Raw genomic sequence first — 23,229 nt, 5'->3', positions numbered from 1 at the left:
AGTGCTTTTTATGTGCTAATTATGTACCCTATTTGAAATTTTTGTGCTCGAGCGGTTTAGCAGGAAAATGAGATTGAAGGTGGGGGTGCCAGCTTAACGTTAAGCCAGCACCAACTCATATAAATAATTAATAAAATAAAAAAATAAATACACTAGAATTAAGTGCTTTTTATGTGCTTTCCAACGATATATAAATAAATGTTCGTACTCAATCTCTTCGACCAGAAAATCGTCCCGAAAGTACGAATACACATTAACGGTACAAGAGTAAAGTACCAGAAAGAAAGCAATTCTGAAACTGATTATAGGCTTAAAATATTCTCCTATTTATGTGCTTTCGAAATATGCAAGACCAGATTTTTGTGCTCAACCACGTGATCGAAAAACCGATCCTGAAGTGAGCACCCCACCGTTCAGGTACAAGAGTAAACTACCAGAAAGAAAGCAATTATGAAATTGATTATAGGCTTAAAATATTCTTTTATTTATGTACTTTCGGAATATGCAAGAAAAAATTTTTGTGCTCAACCCCATGATCGAAAAACCGACTCTGAAGTGAGCTCACCACTCCCCAACCACTGACGACAATGCCGTCAATATTATAGGTCACTGCTTACTTTCTTCGGCAGTCCACTGCCGAAATTTTGTACACCAATGCCGGCTGTGAATTTCCCCTCGGTTGGAACCAAACAAAAAAAATTTTCATTATCTACATATTCAAAACTAAGGAAGTACGTAGGGATTTTTAAAAATATTAATTTTGATCACAATGGCAGCTATTTATAGAAAAAAGTGAATTTTTCACCCAAAAATTTGTTTAAAAAATGCTGATTACAAAAAGAGTTTTCAACATATCGCAAAAAGCCTACGTACTTTCCTGTAGAATAGTTACAAGAAGATTGTGTTAAAATTTCAAGTCAATCGGATAAAAATTGTAAGAGTAACCTTGCACGCAAATTTGAAAAACTGTGTTTCGAGAAAAACGCGTTTAAAGTTTTGATAACTAATTTTTTGTGTATAAAGTTAAACATTTTTAATTTATCTGTAATCTGCGATGCCTGTCCCATAAAGCTGTCCTTCCACAAGTTCAGTAGCCTCATTATATTTCTTGTTGCTAATAATGATATTCTGATCTCTTTTGCTTCTTGGGTGAGACTGCGCTCGGCAAGTACGACGCGCCGCGCATCCAATTTTTGGCAATAATAATGATAAATAGTGTCCACCATGAGGTTTTAGACTTGCAAAATTTTTATTAAACTGTTATAGCCATCATTATAATAACAAATAGCAAAGTTTGTTGCATAAACACAGAAAAACTAATGACGTCGCATAAACACAGAAACCGACGCTTTTAAAACTATTTACTGATATAGTACAAGTAATAACATCTATATTGTGTTAGAATAAGGTACATTTTTGGTATATAAATAAGGCCCAAATAACTACGAAGCACAGAGAAGACGGAGCCGATCCAAATCGCTTGAAGCTGCTCGGTAGGTGCATAGAGACGATTCATTTAATCAACTCAAACACTATAATGCAGTTTGAATTTTGTTCTAAAACTACTTACAGCATATTTTTATAAGTATAAACTAATGATTTAAGCAACAAAAAAAATCGATTTTTTCAAATCTCAAAGGTGGTGTTACTCCTTAAGGAAAGATTGGGCGGATTTTCTGAAAATAAAGTACAACACGAAGTATAAAATATTAAATAATAATTTTAATAATAGTATTTTTTACCACCATAAATAAGAACGTTTAATATTAAGACTTATCTGAAATGATTACAAAGTCGCCCAAGGGAAAAAGAAAAATTTTTAGACGCAGGAAACAAGACCAATACAATAAATAAATTTGTAATAATTAATTTTATAATATATTAATATTACATTATTAATCTCTTGACAATTATTATGTATAACTGTCAACGCGATTAAGTATAGTTATCAACGCGATTTCTGCGATGACAACAGCTCACGAAGTAAGTACATACAACGCGAGAATCAATCAGCATTTCCGAAAAACGGCAACAATAAACTTCAAGAGATGCGACTATCAATTTAACATGAATTTTCTCAAATAGAATTAAAATTATTTTTTAATATTCTTAAAAGCTATGTTAACTATTAATTTAATTATTGCTTTAAGTTTATGGATTTTACAAACAATTCTTGTGTGAAATACTGTATTAAGAAATGTAATTGCTTTTTCTTAATTTTAGTAAATTATACAATCAGTATCGACGATATCAATAATTGATTATTATTATTTAATAAATGTTAAACTTTAAACGTAATTTAAATAGCTAAAACATTGTTATTTTCTTTTATGGTAGACTTGTCTCTCCAGCAGATTTTGTTTACGATCATTTATGTCGCGGTAGTACGATTAAATCTCCGTAGTTGTTGAAGAAAGTTTTCGACAATCTTTTGTTTTACCCTCTTTGTAGTACGAAAGATTTCATTATGAACATTCACATAATTTGTGCATGATGTCGAAGAACAGCTGTATATGTATGCGAGAAATTAGCTTTGTTCTTGTTTTACCAAAAATTTGCATAGCTTTGAAAAAACTCCATATATGTCACCGCGGCATCATATAGATATTCCAGATGTTCCTAAACATTAAATAAAATTTATAAGTGATTTTAACCATTTATATGTTTTTGAAGTTTTCTAATAGGCTGGTATTCATCGAACTTTATTTTAAAATCGTCAAGCAATATGTAAAGATAATAATTCGTCTCTGTGATTGATTAATGATATCTTAAGATATTAGTTTTTAGCATTAAATATAAGAATCTGCTATGAATACTAATTCTATAATCTCTTTTGTGTCACCGAAGAGATGACTACAATTTTGTATCAATAAAATGCTTATAAATATTTCCTTTTGTTATTATAAAATTGATTAATTACCATAGAACGAACAAAATCTGTTCTTGATCGTTTGACAGCTCGCACTGCTAAATAAACGTCACATTCCTTTTCGACAGTCATTCGTTCCAATAAGAAACTCAATGCTAGATACAGACCACACCCAGTTACTCCATCACTGAAAGATTGTTTTACTTTTTGAACATTTGGCGTAACATTAATTTGAAAACACGAATCAAATATGTGATTGGAAAAATTGTTACAATAATTTACTTTAAAATTAATTATTTGAAAAATAAAAGAACTTAAATACAATTAAAATATAAAAAAAAACATTTATATTGCTTAAAACAAACATGAAGTGTAATAGTTTTTTCATAAGTTTTAAATAATTTTATACCAATGATGTGCGGCTTGAAGAATCAAATTTACGTCACATTTTCCCAAATTTACATTACGTGTTACTTTGAATATAATAATAAAATATTTTAAATAATGTTGCAAATCCTTTTCTTTAATAAGAAAATTACTTTGGAAAAAAGTTCCATCAAGGACATGGTGTTGCGCAAGGATGCTGCGCTAAATATTAGAAAATTGATGAATTAATAAACTATTAATGAACGCCGGACAAAAAACATAAATTGTAGATTTAATAAACTAATACATTAAACATGAATTAAAATCGCTTTGTCGATAATTCAAGATTATGGATTTATTTGAATCAGAAAACGAATTTGAATCGAACCAACTGCTTTTGATTTCGATTCTTATCGATTTGAATTCGAATTTGTATATCTCTAAATTATTCACACATAATAATATTTTATTATTTACTGGCAAAGTGTGACAGTGGGTCCATTGCCTCTTACAATGGACTCAGCTGCTTGCCAAAAGGTCACCATCGATCGCACTGAAGGCAGTGATTGATGTTGTCCAGGTTTCCATTCCGTTAAACACGTTATAGTTACATACTGTTTTCTTGGAGGTTTCTGCGACAAAGAATCATTGTGTTGAGTAGGTAATGGCACATTAAAACTGTAAAATTATGGTCGTGATTTTATGTACTTCGAAATTATCAACGAGCAACAATTTTTGTGATGTATAATGTTTCTCCTTCACGACTTCTTCCGCAGTAATATGCAAATATGGGGTTGGTTCAAACTCACCGCTTGTAGGAGCCATCTCACAGCAAGTCTAAAAGTTCAACTATAGACAATCATATTTACTCTCTAAATATAAATCAGTAAAATCTTATTGAATTGCAGTGTTATATAATACTTATAGATGTGATCATCAGTGATTCAGTGTTTTTCAATGATTCAGATTAAGAAAAGGATACTGTCACGGATTGAAATCAGTGTATTATCAATGAAGTATGTACGTCTTATATAGTTATAAATATAACAGCACTAACAATAAGATTAGACTGTTTTCCAGTGAATAACACGTTGTCTCTGTTTTAGAGAATACATAAAAATATTCATGTTGAGTAATCTTTTTTATGATGACTTTGACATAGTTGATATTGTTTGATATATTCAGTAAATTGTCTTAATTATGTTACTGATTTATTTTAGCTAATTAATTGCGTATAAATTGAAAAATGTTAAAAAATAAACAAAATATTTGTCATAAGTGTAATATTTTATAATATACTTAAAATCGGAATTAGTTTATTATTTATTAAAGATAGTTAATAGTTTGATTTTTAGACTCATAACTATATTAATCAGTGATATTTGCGCTGTTTTTCGGAGACAATATACTATAATTCCGTGAGAAAACTCCTTTTATAATTGGAATCACTGAAAGACAATGATGATAATTATAGCACTGCAATTTAATAAGATTTCAGTGATTTAGAATTCAAGGGTAGAATTAAAGTATATTCTGCAAATGCATTCTATCTTTCACGTTTCGAATTAATATGTAAAAGATGCACGTACAGAATCTGACGGCTGTAGCATGAGAATAAGTTCAACTTTGTATTCGGCAATCATTCGCCAGAATGTTTCGATTGTTGATTGAATGGGAAGCTGTGTAGCTAGATACTGATTTTGAAGTTTTACTCCGTCTACATAAACGGCGGGTAGATAATCACTCTGCCCGTCCGATATCGGATATTTCTTCAAATATACTCTACTGACTTTATCTGTAAAAAAACGATTTAATTTATTCTAAATACGTTCAATTTTTCTATTATGTCTAAGATTGATTACTACACTAAATACTAGTTCAATTTCATGATCTACTTATCATACAAATAATAGTCAAAACTTAGTATTTAAAAGTTTGTAAATTAGAATTCAATGTAAGCAAATAAACTTGAAATCAAATCTCGAAATCTGTTTTTGACTCGATGATCGTCCGACAGAGATAAGGGAAACGTACCTTGTCCCAAGATTTCATCTTGCCATGCAGTGTCCTGTAATCTTATGGAATAATAAACAACTTTTTAACATTAGCTTTATCAGCTCAAAGGTAAAAATTAAGGTGAAACTTCTAAGCTATACCTTTGCTGAAGAGCCGGCGATTGTTCTTTCAACTCCTTGATTCGCGTAATTAACATCTTATTACACGGAACTGTAGTTGAAATGGAAAACCAACATTCCACTAACACCAAATGCGCATAGAGATATTGTTGCTTATTATTAATCATGTTATTTCGTTCGCTTCTAATGGATATCGTTTCGGCGAAAACATCAACTTCCTGACAATTTCATTTGCAAATAATCGAGACTATTAATACAATTTGTGTATTAAAATTAGTAAATAATTGATTTAATTAATTAATCCAGACGGTATTACTACAAAAATGATTAAACGGAATGTAATCATTACCCCCTCGGTCGCTGCTCGACGAAGACAAATGTCACACAAAATGATAATCCCCGTTTTTTCAACGCCACTGTAATGAACTACCACGGGTCCATCTCCAGGTGATAACGATAACAATTTCTTCAAGTATGTGACTACTGAGTGTGTATTTAATGGCACTTCGTAGTCCAGCCAAGCCGTGTAATGTAAATGTTCTATCTATATAATATGGACATATTATTTAATAAAAGTTTAGTTTCCAGATATTTTAAAATGTTGGTACCTTTCGAGTTTCTTCTCCATAAGTAACTTGAAATGTTCTAAAAGAGTAATCAGCAAAAATATTCTGTTTTTCATTTAATACAGTAATGTCGCCATACTTTATCTTCTTGTCAATATTCGGCCAATATTGCTCGCACTTTGTCTATAAAAATTATTATGTTTGATGTTTATGCAAGAAAATAAGAATTTAATTTTATTCAAGTAAAAGAATTACCTCTTTATTTTCGACTTCATTTGTCAACATACATATAATAAGAACGTTTTCTTGCCAAATCATACGCCAGAAGTCGGTGACAGTATTTAGTTTGTGCCCTTGTGTCGCAATATAACGTTTCTCTTTTTTATAACCCTTTTAGAATAATTGTCAATCAAATTAAAAACTTGTTGTTTTAACATAAAAGAATACAGAAGTATAAAAGTATAAAAATTGGCATTTTAATATCAAAGCACCCTTACTAAGATTCAGAACTTACAGTGATGTAATTAGGGTTGATATAATCGAAGTAATCATCATCCATATACTTCTTCATCACTTGTTTTGTCGTCTATATTAATTTGATATTGATACGTTACTACATAACTATAAAGCATTTCTGATCAAGTTTCTTACACACAAAAGATTCTTGTGTCGATTTCTACATTTGTTGAGCGTTTTTCTCCATTGGATGGCTGGGTATCATTAGTTTTTTAAAAACGTCTCGAGAGAATATCTCAAAATTATGTTATTGTTTTATGATTATAAACTAGCATAGTTATCTAAAGTAATTGAAACAACTTTGTTCTGCTCAAAATATGGAAATTCTATTCGTAGAAATTTGCCGTCATTTAAAACTAATCCTATAATTGTAACATTTTCCGAATATTTTTAAAAGACAATTTGATATAATTCAACAATTAAAATAAAAGTCGAGAACTTACTTTGTATTGCTTATCCAGTAATCCTGACTGTATCGCTTGTTTGACATATTCCTCAAAATTTGTCACCTTTACTAATGATATCATTTCCGCCTCTTCATTCTCGCCGTGCACGATAGCAGTTACCAACGCTTCCGGAGTACTTGTCCGCAATGAAGGTATACTTTCATAAATATGAGACAGACTTTCCATTAATTCTATTCTATTCGATATTGTGAATGTCGTTTCGTGTTCACAATTCACGGATTCCTGCCACAAAGCTATTTCGTTTCGTATTTGTTCTTCATTCCGTTGTTGTTTTTTTCTGGAACAATTGTATGCATAATTGTAGCAGACTTAATTTATGTTCTATCATAATATAATATATAATTTCAACAGCTCAAGTTCTACATTCTTTAACAAGAGAAAATTACGCACAAGTATAGAATTGTTGATTTTTGAAATATTATAACTTTGTAAATTAAATTGTACACCAATCTTTCTAAGAATTCGCAACAAAGCAAAATTGGACCTATAAAATATTCCAAAGACTAACGGATTGTACGCAATCATTTTAAAATTAATTTTAAGATTTTTATATACATACATAATACGTGATTTCTTTCTTATTTTATAGACAAACGCTAAATAAAATAATTTGCGACTAATAGAATTCCATGGTGAGAAAAGACATGTGAGTCCATAATGTATATGTAGGAGGAAGTTGCTGAATGCGTACAGGTCTCTTCAAGCATACTTTTTCAATATTTTACGTTTTTACTTTATATCATCAACATTTAATGACAAAAAAAAAAATAATTTATAGTACAGACCAAAATTTAACAAGTTTTACTTTGTTTTACGCATACTATCAGCATTCTAGAAAATCAGATATTTTTTATAAAAATTTTTTATGAATTTATGTAGCTAATAATAACGTAATTCTGCAATTTTATTTTAAATTATTATATTTTTATATTAAAAGACTTGTTGTATAATATTTGACATGCATTATATACTTGTACAGATGTACAATTATTATAAAAGTTAAATCGGTATTTTTATAATTTTATCAATTACCATAATACGTATCAAGTTTTACTAAAGAAATGATGTTAGTGTAAAAGTGATAAGTGATAATATTGAAATTAGTAATTATGAATAAAATATATTATTACATAAATTTAATCTAGTTTAAGTTTTATTTCAGTGTTTATATCTTTTTATTATTATTACTTATTGAAGATTTGACTACTTTTTCGATAAATTATTAATAAAATAAGTATTAGTTTTGACACTTCCTTCTATTTCTAATTAATTTATATTTTCAAAACAATACGGCTTAAGAGATTACAGCGGTGCTATCAGTTTCCTACATTATACTTTTCACAGCATGTTACAGGAAGATTTACAATAAATTAATTTATTAAAATCGAAAAATTTAATATGTTATATAATAAATTACTTATTAACATGAATCTACAATTTCAAACTTTGTTTAACATCCTAAATACACTCTTATTCAAATATATTTAAAAAATAGCTTTAGTGGTACGCATTGGATAATTTTAGCACGTAAGCGTTTTTCTCGTTATATATGCTATAAAGAAAACTGGTAATTGACATATATATAATTTTTAATTCCAACTAAATTTTGCTTACGTTTAATTATTATTTCGTATAATGTTCATGCATATATCGCACTTTAAATAAGTTTTCATGATCTTACAATCATTTAAAGTGGAAAGTTTTTACTTCTATCTCCCAAAGTTGAAAATCTTCAGTAAAAAGTAAAATGGAAAATTTAAAAACAACTATGTGTGTGCGTAACTCTTTTGTCAAAGAGTGTATGTAAAACTAAATGTTTATACTAGATGTTAATAGACAGAAATGAGATCAATATTACAAAGTTCCAAAAAATAAATTATAAGATGATATACCTTCGGTACAAGTAAGATGCTATTACTATCACGACGAAGAATGAAGTAATGGCTGTAATGGCTCCTATTAACCACGCTTCATATAGTGGTGAAACATTATTGACGCTGATCAATTTTGAAAATAATACGCGATTTTTATGAGATATAGTCACATTAAAAGAAGTGTATGCTGATAAATGTTTAATCTCATATGGAAAAGATGGAATTAATGTAGCAACGTCTTTTTCATTTGTATTTTCATTGTAAATTACTAGATAGTACCACCTTGCCGGACATGAATATAATTGCTGTAGTAGAAAAAATAAAAACAAATTTTTTTTTTAAATATTATTAAATATAAGAACAATATTATACCAAGATTAAAATAAATCTAATCGAATGTAACATAAAACGTTTACATACGTTTGAATTGATTTGTTCAATTATAATGCCGTTTTCTTCTGATGTTACGTCGAAGTTTTCAGCCGCTACATCATTAAGCACAAAGAATCATCGCATTATACATTGGACTAGATAAAAAACTAAAATATTTTAATTATGATTATATATGAATAAAATTATGATAGCTTTTAAACAAGCTGTTAAATGATTTAGTTATTTTATTACTTTCTTGAAATATCTTATATTATCCCAGGTAAAACTAAAATTGCTTCTGCATACCAAACATGTAAAATAATAATAATTTTATATAACAATTTCAATTTGTTTCATTGAAAATAATAAAATTGTTAATTATGTAATAGATTGTATCGTTAATTGTCCCAACAAACATGATGATAATGCTTTGTTATGTTTATCCAATCAGAAACGTATGATGTAACGTCGAAAATCGAATTTTGAAATTCTGCTCGATTTGACGTTGAAAGAGTTATAAAGTATATCACTATTTAATTATTGTTTCCTCGCCGATTCAACGTCGAAGTAAAGTTGAAATTTGGTTGAAATAATATATCCCAACGAGAAATAGCAATGAAATCGTAGTGACGTTAAATCAATATCAATTTAATATATTAAACATTTTTGAGGCATCAATATTATTAAATTGACTGGAAATTTAATTTGTGAAGTTATACTTCTTGTTCTACTTAATGGCTGCGTTTTAAAATCATAAGTAAACATATGGCGCGAAGTTTGGGGAACTTGTACTATAATATAAATTCTTCTTGAAAGTTATTATTTTGAGCACTTTTAAGATCTGCTTTAAATTAAATAGTCGTTTATCTCAATTTAAATATAAATTATGTTATGCAAATTACGTTACTATATATGGCGTGTTAAGTAAATGTAATAATAAAGGATAGTAATTAATTATACAGATTTAATTAGTAAGACGATATTAAGATCATGTAAAAAAAGGCATACATTGTAAATCACTTTACGTCAATGGCCATAAATTTTTTTAACGTTAATATGTCATCATATTTGCTGGAATTATTCGTTATTGATAAATTATTAATAATTAAATTGTAAATTATAAATATAAACATTGTATAAACTAAATTAATATTAACTCACGATTGCACTTAGTCTCAACTACTTTCCAATCGCTGTGTATTTGTACACCTGAAATATTTAAGGTTAGACGAATATGATAAGTAAATCCAGGTTCCACATTTTCAAAATATTTTGTCACTTGTGTCATATTTCGAAATAACTCATTCCATGATTGCTGATTATATTCGATGTGTTCCTGTAAAAAAAATTATGAAATTGATCTCTTTCTTTTATTTTGTTACCGAATATTAATCGGATTTATATGAATTAATTATTTTATTAAATTATACTGGACAACAAGGTCTCTGTATTTTAACGATTGAATGGTGATTCTTATGTTTTTTGCCTGCTAGACACGATATTGATAATCTCAAATTTAAAAATTTGTTCAAAATGTTGATAAAATTAGCATCAAGACATTTTCTGACAGATTTTATGACGTAGAATCAGTAGAAAAAATTTTTTTTTAATTTATCAAAACCACGTAAAATCGACTCTTAAAATGCACTTTGATTTATTTTAGCACAATTTTTGTTTTTGAGATATAGTAATTTAAATACGACTGCTTTTTCACGTAATGTACCCTGTACAAAATTTTTTTTTTTATATATAAGTGTGAATATATATTTTCGATGTAGTTTTGTCCGCTGAATACGAATTTGTTATTCAAAGATAACATCACAATGTTGAAAAAAATGCGTGGTGGTAACCACTTTTAAATTTTGGTGCTCAACCCCGTAGTATTATGAAGTTCATTGAAGTCTATGAAATCCGATAAATTCCATGGTGCTACTTGAATCTTTTGACTTTTGAAATGACTTTTCAAAATCAGGTTGAAATCAGTTGTCAAATGTCATACATACAATAATGTCTCTAAGAAACAGATTATCAAAAATTCTGCATTGTGTTGCAAAGATGAAATCATTAAATTTTTTTTTAAGAACTAGAGCAATGGAAACTTTTAACGACCTCTTTCTCAAAAAACTCTTTTACGAATCATATTGAATTCCGGTGAATCTTATATTTGACATTTGTGTCGGTCGTAAATTCATAAATTATTCTTTGTCTTACATCTTAATCAATTTCGATTTTTGATCATTTTTAACTTTTCTTTGTATAGCTAATTTCGACTTTAAATAAATAATAGAAGAGAAGAGGGTAATATGGCACCTATTTTCATTTTATTGAATAACTTTGTTTATAATTAATATTTTCTATTGAAACTTGAATGATTACATTCATTAGAGTGTTGTTTGACAGATTCTAGACTCAAAGTAATAAAATATTTATTATCTAAGACGTGATTTATAAAAGTCTAATGCACTGCATAATCGGTGGAAGAAAAAATGTGATTGTAATATGGTTATCCATAAAAATAATTTAAAAAAATTAGTTTAGTTTAAAAGAAACACAGTACCTTGTTATAAAACTATATATTTTAAAATTTTTCATTGTTTAGAATTTTCCTGATTTAGAATTTTCCTGCGTTCAGAAACTTTAGAAATACCATTAGAAATTTCATGAAAAATATCATTTTATTGCTGTTTAACATTAAACAACAAGCATAAAATGATGTCTCTATGTTTCTAAACACCGCTCTTTTGAATGGCAATCGAATTATCGAAGAAATATTTTGATATAAAAATTTCGCTATAAAACTATATTAAAAAAATTCCATGATATTGTTTTAACTTTGTATAACTCGAAATGTATACGGCCGAATAGAAAGTTAAATAATAAAAAAATCTTCGAGTGTATGCACCTTCGTGTGATAATACACTCAAGTTTAAGAATAATGGAAAGTGTATGTAATTAAAGGTTAAAAATGTACCGTGAAAAAGTTTAAAAGTGCTCAAAAGTAAAAATGCTTTATAACAATTGTCAGTCATTATGTATTGGCATATTAACATTACTAAAAAACGGCAGGCTACTAAACAAATAACTCCATAAACAATGGTTAGAATACGTCACTTAATAACGGAAATACGACAGTAGCCATAATACTCTCTTCTCTTCTAAAATAATAATTCGTATAATATTAAAAAGATAATATTTTTAATATGTCTGTGAGTATGAGTTACTTGAATGACAAAAGAGTAAAGAATCGGTATTTCTCCGTATTCGTCTTTCCACGTTATATCAACATAGACCCATATAGCCGTTTCGTTTATTGAGATGATTGTAGGTGTATTTGGCTTTTCTACGCCTGTAAAATGATCGACATATTGGTTATTTATATTTAACAAATGATAGACATTTAGAAAATGCAAGTGAAAAGCAGTTTCAGTGTATCATATAAAAGATTGTTACTTGTTTGACATAAAGGTGGAATGTAAAATTCTGTATTAGTATTATTACATCCGTTACTGCATATTCCAGTTCTTGTATCACACCGATTATTAGATAACGTTTTATTATAGAGACATGAGCCACATGTTTTTCTGCAGTTATAATCGTATGTATTTGAATCACAAGCTAAAATTTCAATTTATTAATTACAGGTGAACATTTTGTAAATAAATACGATATATGTAATTTGTATTAGAAATTACAGTCAAAACATTGTGCTCCTGAAAAACCTGCATCACACGTGCAACCATCTTCATAACAAATTTGAGTTCCTCTGCAATCAAAGTTATTATGCAGATCATATTCACAGGAAACTAAGCACTTTGGCCCAATTTTTCCTAGAGGACAGTATGACGCATCTGGGAAAATTATTTTCTATTTCAAAATAATTTTTCTATTTCCATTTTTCTAATTATTCGAGTAACTTACTTAATGAATATGCGATATTATAAATCTTTGATTATTATGCAATATAAGTAACAAGTATGCGTAGTTACCTAGATTTACATCTGATTTGACGCTTGATTTAGAACTCACGACAACATATTCACCATAAAATAATTTTTGACATGTCACGTTTTGCCGCTCAATAGGTTTGTGGTAATTTGTAAAAGTTATAACATTTTTCCTCAAAGTTCCTAAAAATATTAAAATCAATACACATGTAATTATACATATAAACAAATTAAATTGTTGGAAAATTTTTATAATTATTGGGTGCATTATCTAAAGTGCGTGATTTATTAATAAGATTTTGAATATAATAAGACATTTAGAGACAAGGTTCCTACCATTTGGAGGACACTGGCGAACATTTGCTATCGCCCACAACGGATTGATATTATGATTATTGAGTTTAGGAATTAATTGAATGATCACCCTATAATTACTATAGTTGATCGAATTATTCTTGATAGTGACAGATTGCCACATAGGTAAGTCATCAATCACGGGTATTGTTGAGTTTTTTATTATTGTCATTACTAATACTGCATCGTTCGTGGAATCGCGCAACACTATTTGTGCAGCGCATTCAACGCAAAGGCCAACTAATAGTTGTACACATATCACTTCGTCATAAATTTGAAAAATTGGACTCGTTAAAGTTGCATTCTCAACAGTCGTATGCAAAAACTTATCTAAATACACATAATATTCTTAAATAATATTATTTTTTTGTTACTCAATTAATATTTAATATAAAATGATTTTTTGATTGACAGGAATTTATTATCAAATTATTTGTACTCACATGTATGCAATCGTATGTACGCTTCACCAGGACTCACAATGAACATGTAATAATTATTGTCTGACGATGAGTTTAATTGACTTTCATTGTTTGTATATGACAAACTGCTCTCTTGATCAATATCATAAAGAATTATTTTACCCATGTCAAAATTCCATGTAATAACAAACGTTTGCCATTTAAATTCAGGCGCTGAGTTCTGTGTTAACTATAAAATAATTTTAGATGCGTGGGGGGGAGGGGATATAAATATCATGCAACAATTATTGCGAATTTTGAATTTTAAAGATTCTATTTAATAGAACATAACCAGATATTTCTTTTCGATTGTAGATAAAAACAAGAGTCATAAATTTTTTTTGTAAATGCTTAGTCGCGCATAAGAAAATGAAACATTTCTTTGAAAAAATTGGTTTTTTTTTTAAACGAATTTTGTTGAAACTGTAGCGAGTATTGTCAAACGTAAATAAAAAACATCATTTTTTTTTTAATTAGTAGAGAAAAGACGAGGTTTGTGAGAGGTGCTGAGATAGGTTAACACCTTGTATAATTTGTGTTAAATTCTAAAAGCTTCTTTTAAAATTATTTCCTTACAGTTACACATTGTCAGATGGTTACTCTATATTATAAGTGTTTTTATAAAAACTGAATATCAATTTTACACGTAATAGTAATTTTTATGAGTGTACTCTTTGCATATGTAATTTTGAAAAATATATTAAATGTTTATTTTTTAAATTTTGAGCTCGAAAGTCTTGAATATGATTTTCAAATAATGTAATTAAATTTGATGTGTGCTGCGTAATGTGTGTCTAAACTTGGCATATAAAGTTGTTATTTAGAGAGACAAAGAGAGAAAGATATATATATATATATATATAGAGAGAGAGAGAGAGAGAGAGAGAGAGAGAGAGAGATGTGAGATAATCATTAGCCATTTGAATTTCGAGCGTGAGACTGTTGTTGTATTTTGAATCCACCTAATGAACGTTGTGTAATGCTTATTAGCAGCAAAAAAACTTTGAATGAACGTTTTGGATAAGAATTTAATATAAACTTTTCTGAACTATTTCTAAATCTGTGTATATTCCAAATCGAAATATCCAAAGGGTATAGCGGAATAAGAAGAGTGATTTTGGGCCCCGCGCGTAGTCAATCGTTATATAGGGCAAAATATCTACCTAGATAAAAGAAAATTTACTACCAAGTTTTATTTCAAAAGACCCCCACAATTTCGAGTATTGTAAGAAATGTGATTTTTTATTAATATTTTTTTCTCCGTTAAATCTAAATTAATCTAATTAATCTTTACGAAAAAATTTATGGTTATAAAAAAATCAATTTTTTAAATTATTTTTTGGTCTTAAGTACATCCGATTGACATATATCACGTTGTTTTTAAATACAATTATCTCCGATTACACATCTGCAAACAATAGTATACAATTATAGAGTTCACGTAATTTAAACTATAAGATTTCAATTTTTTTTATTAAAAAAATTAATTTAACTGATTTTAACAGTTCTTTTTATTTTTTTTAAATATACATTTTTTTAGTTTTTAACTTTATCAAGCACATAATACATATGATTTATTCTTATTTCTCATTACATGAGGATTTCATAAAGATTTTATTATGATTTCGGGGACACTATTCCACGATTGCATGAAGTGATTACCCTCTCGGAAAAAACAGACAATAACGAAGGGTGGTAACTAGAATTTGATATAAAAAACAAAAAAGATTATAAAAATACAGTTATGTTAGTCAACATTTGCTAAGCATAGAAATTTGAGACTTTGTACATATAAAATCAGCAGTTAGCACCTTGGAAATTACAACAAAGAACAATGCTGTGCTTTTAGAACGAACTTAGAAGCTTTAATGTAAGAGAAATTTTTTGGAAATTTTGTGTATAAATTGGCTTGCGGAATCCAGCATCGCCTTAAACCCAGTGCAGACTGCACGCAGCAAACGGCAGGCGTTGAGCAGCAGCCAATCAATGAAGCTTGCTGCTCGTCTAAAATCAGTGTTGAATTTTGGGCTAGCAGCAGCAAATCAACGAAGACTGCTGCTCGACGTTTGCGACTTGCTGCGTGCAGTCCAGTGCAGTCTGCACTAGGAAACTTTAACGAGCGACTAAACATATAAAAAATATGTATATCTTATTTTTATCTATATTTTGACATATCCAAAGCTTATCAAAATTGGTAGGTAACACTATGGTGTTTCCTTGTTAGAATGATGTTTAAATGTGACTAGGAAGTTTTTAAACTGATTTATTTTTAAATTTAGTATATATGTTTCAAAAAACGTTTTTAATATACTAAATTGGAAATTAGATAGTTTTAAGCAACAGAAACACTATATTATTTCAAAAATAAAGTCTAAATTTAAAAAAATTCTAAAATTACCACAGATTTTTTATGTTTGTTCTAAAACTGTGATGTTCCCAAAAATAAGAAAAGGTTTTTTTATGTTATTATATTAAAAAGCAAGACTCAAAAAGAAAGTATTTAAAAAAATATTTTAAAAATTATTTTAAAAACATTTATTTACTTTTTTTGATATTAGTGAAGTAGAATAACAAACTGCATTCGGGATTATTGTTGGACATTTTCCAATGTCAGATTGTGCATTCCAACTATTTATTATGATCCAATAACAAGAATCCCGGAAAGTACTCGTGTTGTTGCAAATTAATATCATCATGTTGTATACAGCACGAACCGAAAAAGAAAGCTTTACTTCGTTAAAGTTAGTTGTAAAAATATTAGACATCCGAAACCAGTTGTTACCAACATTAAACTGTCGAAATTCTGAAAATTTTAAATGAATATAGTTACCATAGAAATATATTTTGTTTATAACATTAAATAAGTTCTATATGTATCAGAATATTCTGCCAGCAAGGTTTTCACCTTCCCATCGTTGATCAAATACTGGACCCATAGGTGTTAATAAGGAATTTGTAAGATTCCAGTCACGTTTAGACCATGACTCCAAGCATCCATTATTTTCATTCATTTCACACATTATGTCATTCTTTTTAAATCCATTAGACTCATAAACATTGAATCTCTCTGAAATATTGATTGATAATAAAAAAATTGCTATAAATGTAATAAAATATTGAATGTTTTATGAATAAGCTTATTTAGTACATATTAACACTCAATGCCCACATTTCGAAGAAGTTTCTATCTGTTCACATTCTATTTTTGATCCAGCGTTTTTTTTCTATTGTTTAGATATTGAATTATAATGCAACGATTTTGATTAATTTTTTTAAATCAATTGTTAAAAACTAAAACAAAAAAAGACTTTTCTAATATAAAAATCGAAAAAGTCGTTGTACTTAAATTATTTTGTAACAAAACAAAATGTGTGATAAATAAAAAGTAAAACTTTGGAAGGCCCGGGTTACTTTAACGACGTATAAAAACTGAGCATTAACTTAATTTTGATGACAATTTTAATATACATACATGTAAAAAAGAAAAAAATTTTTGATTAATTTATAAGAGCTATTTCACATTAAGTGGTTCAGTAATCTATCTTAAAAATTTTTTTAATATTGCACGCCGATAGTGCTCTAAAAGGTATCGTGCTTTTCTCAGTTTATTTAATGATAAACTTTGTAACAATTTTTTGAACAATTGAAAGATCGAATAAAATAAATCGAAAAATATAAAAAAATTGTTTTTACATACTTTTAATTTTCTTACAGTTAAAAAAAAAGTTTTTAATAATGTTTTGCTTCTTTTCGAGAAAAATATTTTAAAGTTATTGACGCGTGAAAACTACGACTGTCAGAACAGCAAGCACGCAATGCGCGTCTTTGTGTTATTACGCGAAAACGTTATTTTATTTTAAAGACTTGTTGTATAACAAGCTTTGTTAACCTTAAACACAGTTTAAGTTCTGAGAGATTCCCTACAAAATATCGAACGCTTAATTGTTAAGTAAAGATAGAATGAGATTGGTGTTTCGAACCAAGGAAGGGGGGGGAGTTTGAAATATCCTCTTTTAGTTGATATATAGTTGACCAACTTTCTATGTCTTCAACTAGAATTCAAACGGCAACAGTTTTGTTGGGATCTGTAAGATCCATATTGTGTGTAAGTGTAACTTTTTTGTTAGTAATCTTATATAAAAATTTCCTGGACACGACACGTTCGAACAAATTTATTTGCGTAATTGTATGTTATTCACGTATATATTAATTATAATTAATATTGTAACGTATCAATTTTCAATCCGAGACACTTTGAGTTACTCATAAATATATGTCATATTTTACTTGTTACATAATTATACTTTTTAAGAGGAATAGCAATACCATAATTTCTTTTAAAGTATGTACTTTAAAGTATGTATAAACCTAACCCTTTAGCTTTAAAATGCCGTACTTTAAAGGGTTTTAAAGTTTTTTGTAACAAGAATATAATTTAAAAAAAGTTAATTTAAAAAGAAGTGCTTTATTTTTGTTTAAAGGTTTTTTTATTATAATTTAACAATAATCATTTTTCGGCAATGCCAATTGTGCAGTCACATTTTTAAGAGTCTAAATTTTTATTCATAAAAAAAAGTTGAAATATATTGATTGGAACTAAAGTTATAGCTTTTCGAAGTTAGTGTTAATAACAAATTTAAAGGTCACATTTTTCTACATTTAACTTCACAAAAATTAAAATTGTCTGAAATATCAACAGCTCTAGTGTAAAAAGTTTCTTAGTGTTTCTCATTTCACATCTTGAATATCATTTCAAAAATAAAGTCTAAATTTTAAAAAATTCCAAAATTACCACAGAGATCTTTTATGTTCGTTCTAAAACTACGATGTTTCCAAAAATAAGAAAAGTTTTTTTTGTTATTATATTAAAAAGCAAGACTCAAAAAAAAAATTTTTTTTAATATTTTAAAAATTATTTTAAAAACATTTTTAATAACTAATTATTATTTAAAGCTCATAATTATTAAACATTATTTAAAAATAATAGGATAATTTTTTTTTTATTAAAAAAATGTTTATTTTAACGTTAAAGCAATGTTTTATATTATGTTATAATAACGTTTTTCAAAGGTTTGAAGAAAATGTTTATTAAAGGTTAAAGGAATGTTTTTTTTTAATCCAATAAGTAAAGCAATATATATTTTTCAAAAAAATATATCAGAAAGTATATTAAATATTGATTATAATTAAAGTTATACAATAAAATAAAAGCAAGTATATTATCCTCACCGTCAATTGACGTATGATAATTCCACACAAGAGCGCCGCCATCATATTCAGACTCACATATCAATGTCGTATTATAGAGTAATCTCATATCCTGTATTAAAATTACTTTTCCAAAAATAAGTAGTGTTTGAGTCACAAAGATAAGAAATATTAATACGTTCATCTCCATTTTTTTTATTGTCAACGCATATAATTTTTGTAAGATTAATGATTATTAAAATAAAAATAAATATATTAACTTGGCACAATATCTGCAATTATTGTACATGTAATTAATTAGATTAGTTTATTTACAGTTTAGTTCTTTTACTTTAAAAAAGTTTATTGCCAATTTGAATCTAATAAAACACTTTCGTTTTATAACAAGTTTACATACAAATGCGAGGACATAAACACGTATATACGAGTGACTCTCATGTATGCGGAAACAGCAATTTGCACTACACGGCTTAATAATGAAATAATAAAGAATTAAATTTTCGTAGAAACGTTTTGCACTGTATCCGTTTTTATACTATCAATATTCCGCCACAGTAATGTCAAACTAAAACCGATGAGAAGAAAGTTCGCAATAACAGACTCAGATAACATTAAGTCTCTCTTCCCGATTTAAGGTTATCTTATTCAGATTATTTGATGTCGGGTCATAAGATGTTTTTTAGTCATCTAAAAGAAGTCTTTATTCAAATACATTTTTAAATGTAGCGTTAAAGACGTCTTATAGATTTTAAATTTTGTTTTTTGGGAGATGTTATGTTTAAATATGTCAGATATGTGAGGAAAAAGTAATTTTATATCAAGAACTCACGAATGGTTCGCGAAAAATTTTCAACGATATTAAAAACTAAAATCACATTTTGAAACAAACTACTATTGTTAAAACCTTGTACATGAAAGTAATCTTATTTTATCTAATTATCTATCTAACTCTCTATGCAATTATCTCCCATAATCAGGATTGCAGTTATCGTTGACATAAACAAGATTTAAGGCGAGTCGATTTTTTGCGTTTTTCTTTGTTATTCCTTTCACTGCAAGACGATTTTTAGGAAAGATTGGGCGGATTTTTTGAAAATAAAGTACAACACGAAATATAAAATATTAAATAATAATTTTAATAATAGTATTTTTTACCACCATAAATAAGAACGTTTAATATTAAGACTTATTTGAAATAATCACAAAGTCGCCCAAGGGAAAAAGAAAAATTTTTAGACGCAGGAAACAGGACCAATACAATAAATAAATATGTAATAATTACTTTGATAATATATTAATATTGTATTTTTAACCTGTTGATGCATATGACAATTATTATAACTGTCAATGCGATTAAGTATAGCAATCAACGCGATCTCTGCGATGACAACAGCTCACGAAGTAAGCACAACGCGAGAACCAATCAGCATTTCCAGAAAAACGGCAACAATATACTTTGAGATGCGACTATCGATTTAACACATTATTTGATAAATGATGAATTTTAAAAATAATTTAAATACAGCTAAAACGTTGTTATTTTCTTTTATGGTAGACTTTTCTCTCAAGCAGATTTTGTTTACGATCATTTATGTCGCGGTAGTACGATTAAATCTCCGTAGTTGTTGAAGAAAGTCTCCGACAATCTTTTGTTTTACCCTTTTTGTAGTACGAAAGATTTCATTATGAACATTCACATAATTTGTGCATGATGTCGAAGAACAGCTGTATGTGTATGCGAGAATATAGCTTGATTGTTCTTGTTTTACCAAAAATTTGCATAGCTTTGAAAAAACTCCATATATGTCACCGCGGCATCATATAGATATTCCAGATGTTCCTAAACATTAAATAAAATTTGTAAGTAACTTCAACCATTTATATGTTTTTGAAGTTTTATAATAAGCTAGTATTCATAATCGAATCTTATTTTAAAATTGTCAAGCAGTGTCTAAAGATAATAGTTCGTCTCTGTGATTAGTTAATGATATCTTAAGATAATAGTTTTCAGCCTTTAACATAAAAATCGATTATGAATACTAGCTCTATAATCTCTTTTGTGTCATCGAAAAGATGACTACAATTTTGTATCAATAAAATTCTTATAAATATTTTTTTTTTGTTATTCTAAAATTGATTAATTACCATAGAACGAACAAAATCTGTTCTTGATCGTTTGACAGCTCGCACTGCTAAATAAACGTCGCATTCCTTTTCGACAGTCATTCGTTCCAATAAGAAACTTAATGCTAGATAAAGTCCGCATCCAGTTACTCCGTCACTGAAAGATTGTTTTACTTTTTGAACATTTGGCGTAACATTGATTTGAAAACACGAATCAAATATGTGATTGGAAAAATTATTATAATAATTTACTTCCAAATTGATTATTTAAAAAATAAAAGAACTAAAATACAATTAAAATATAAAAAAAATTTATATTGCTTAAAACAAACATGAAGTGTAATAGTTTTTTCATAAGGTTTAAATAATTTTATATCTACTAATAATGTGCGGCTTGAACATCTTCGTGATCGAATCGAATTAAATGGTTTATAATATGCTTGAAATCAAATTGAATTAAATTTGAAATTTTTATATCGAATCGTTATATATAAATCCCTTCAATTCGAATACGAATCGAATTTACGTCACATTTTCCCAAATTTACGTTACGTGTTACTTCGAATATAATAATAAAATATTTTAAATAATGTTGCAAATCCTTTTCTTTAATAAGAAAATTATTTTGGGAAAAAGTTCCATTAAGGACATTGTGTTACGCAAGGACTTAGCTGCGCTAAGTATTAGAAAATTGATGAATTTATGAACTATTAATGAACACCGAACAAAACACATGAATTGTAGATTTAATAAACTAAAACATTAAACATGAATTAAAATCGATTTGTAGATAATTCAAGATTATGCATTTATTTGAATCAAAAAACGAATTTGAATGAACCAACTGCTTTTGATTTTGATTCTTATCGATTTGAATTCGAATTTGTATATCTCTAAATTATACACACATAATAATATTTTATTATTTACTGGCAAAGTGTGACAGTGGGTCCACTGCCTCTTGCGATGGTCTCAGCTGCTTGCCAAAAGGTTACCATTGACCTCACTGGAGGCAGTGGTTGATCTTCTCCGTGTTTCCATTCCGTTAAACACATTATAGTCACATCCTGTTCTCTTGGACATTTCTGCGACAAAGTGTCATTATGTTGAGTAGGTAATGGCACATTGAAACTGTAAAATTATGGTAGAGATTTGGTGTACCTCGAAATTATCGACGAGCAACAATTTTTGTGATGTATAATATTTCTTTTTCACGACTTCTTTTGCAGTAATATGCAAATATGGTGTTGGTTTAAACTCACCGCTTTTAGGAGCAATCTTATAGCAAGTCTAAAATTTTAAGTACAGACAATCATATTTACTCTCTAAATATAAATCAGTAAAATCTTATTGAATTGTATTGTTATATAATACTTATAAATGTGATCATTAATGACTGTTCAGTGTTTTTCAATGATTCCGATTAAGAAAAGGATACTGTCACGGACTGAAATCAGTGTATTATGAATGAAGTATGTATGTCACTGACTGATATAGTTATAAATATAACAGCACTGACAATAAGATCAGACTGTCTTCCAGTCAATAACTCGTTGTCTCCGTTTTAGAGAGTACATAAAAATACTTGTGTTGAGTAATCTTTTTTATGATGACTTTGACATACTTGATATTGTTTGATATATTCAGTAAATCGTCTTAATTATGTGACTAATTTATTTTAGCTAAATAATTTCGTATAAATTGAAAAATGTTAAAAAATAAACCAAATATTTGTCATAAGTGTACAATATACTTATAATTAATTTATTATTTATTAAAGATAGTTAATAGTCTGATTTTTATACTCATAACTACATTAATCAATGATATTTGCGCTGTCTTTCGGTGAAAATATACTATATTTCAGTGAGAAAATTTCTTTCCCAATTGGAATCACTAAAAGACAATGATGACAATTACAGCACTGCAATTTAATAAGATTTTATTGTTTTACATTTAATGAGTGTATTTTG

At 28.0% G+C, this 23,229-nt stretch overlaps 1 protein-coding gene across 5 annotated transcripts; it reads right to left on the bottom strand.

Moving 5' to 3' along the window:
- Positions 1–1,851: 1,851 nt before the first annotated feature.
- LOC105202165 lies at positions 1,852–19,869 on the bottom strand. Of its 5 annotated transcripts, none has more exons than XR_005575548.1 (24): positions 19,154–19,863; positions 16,830–16,991; positions 16,468–16,727; positions 13,907–14,114; positions 13,446–13,793; positions 13,152–13,292; positions 12,858–13,013; positions 12,616–12,780; positions 12,387–12,511; positions 10,327–10,501; positions 9,214–9,278; positions 8,812–9,098; positions 6,896–7,196; positions 6,451–6,522; positions 6,192–6,326; positions 5,979–6,119; positions 5,720–5,914; positions 5,392–5,588; positions 5,270–5,310; positions 4,825–5,030; positions 4,045–4,072; positions 3,713–3,867; positions 2,921–3,056; positions 1,852–2,619 (listed from the first exon to the last, which is right to left on the bottom strand). XR_005575548.1 is itself a non-coding variant. In XM_039453473.1 (24 exons), exons 1-24 carry the CDS (start codon positions 19,320–19,322, stop codon positions 2,545–2,547), a joined length of 4,044 nt encoding a protein of 1,347 aa, XP_039309407.1. In that variant the 5' UTR covers positions 19,323–19,849; the 3' UTR covers positions 1,852–2,544. The 5 variants fall into 5 exon arrangements, 4 of the variants coding, with proteins under 4 accessions (XP_039309407.1, XP_039309409.1, XP_039309410.1 ...); XM_039453473.1 differs by having other exon boundaries at positions 3,944–4,072; positions 19,154–19,849; XM_039453475.1 differs by lacking the exons at positions 1,852–2,619; positions 2,921–3,056 and having other exon boundaries at positions 3,780–3,867; positions 4,045–4,084; positions 19,154–19,865.
- Between the last annotated feature and the right edge of the window lie 3,360 nt (positions 19,870–23,229).

The sequence above is a fragment of the Solenopsis invicta genome, chromosome 9 (assembly GCF_016802725.1).
Source record: "Solenopsis invicta isolate M01_SB chromosome 9, UNIL_Sinv_3.0, whole genome shotgun sequence".
Lineage (NCBI taxonomy): Eukaryota > Metazoa > Arthropoda > Insecta > Hymenoptera > Formicidae > Solenopsis > Solenopsis invicta.
Note: the sequence above shows the minus strand (reverse complement) of the source record. Positions and strands in the feature narration are given on the sequence as shown.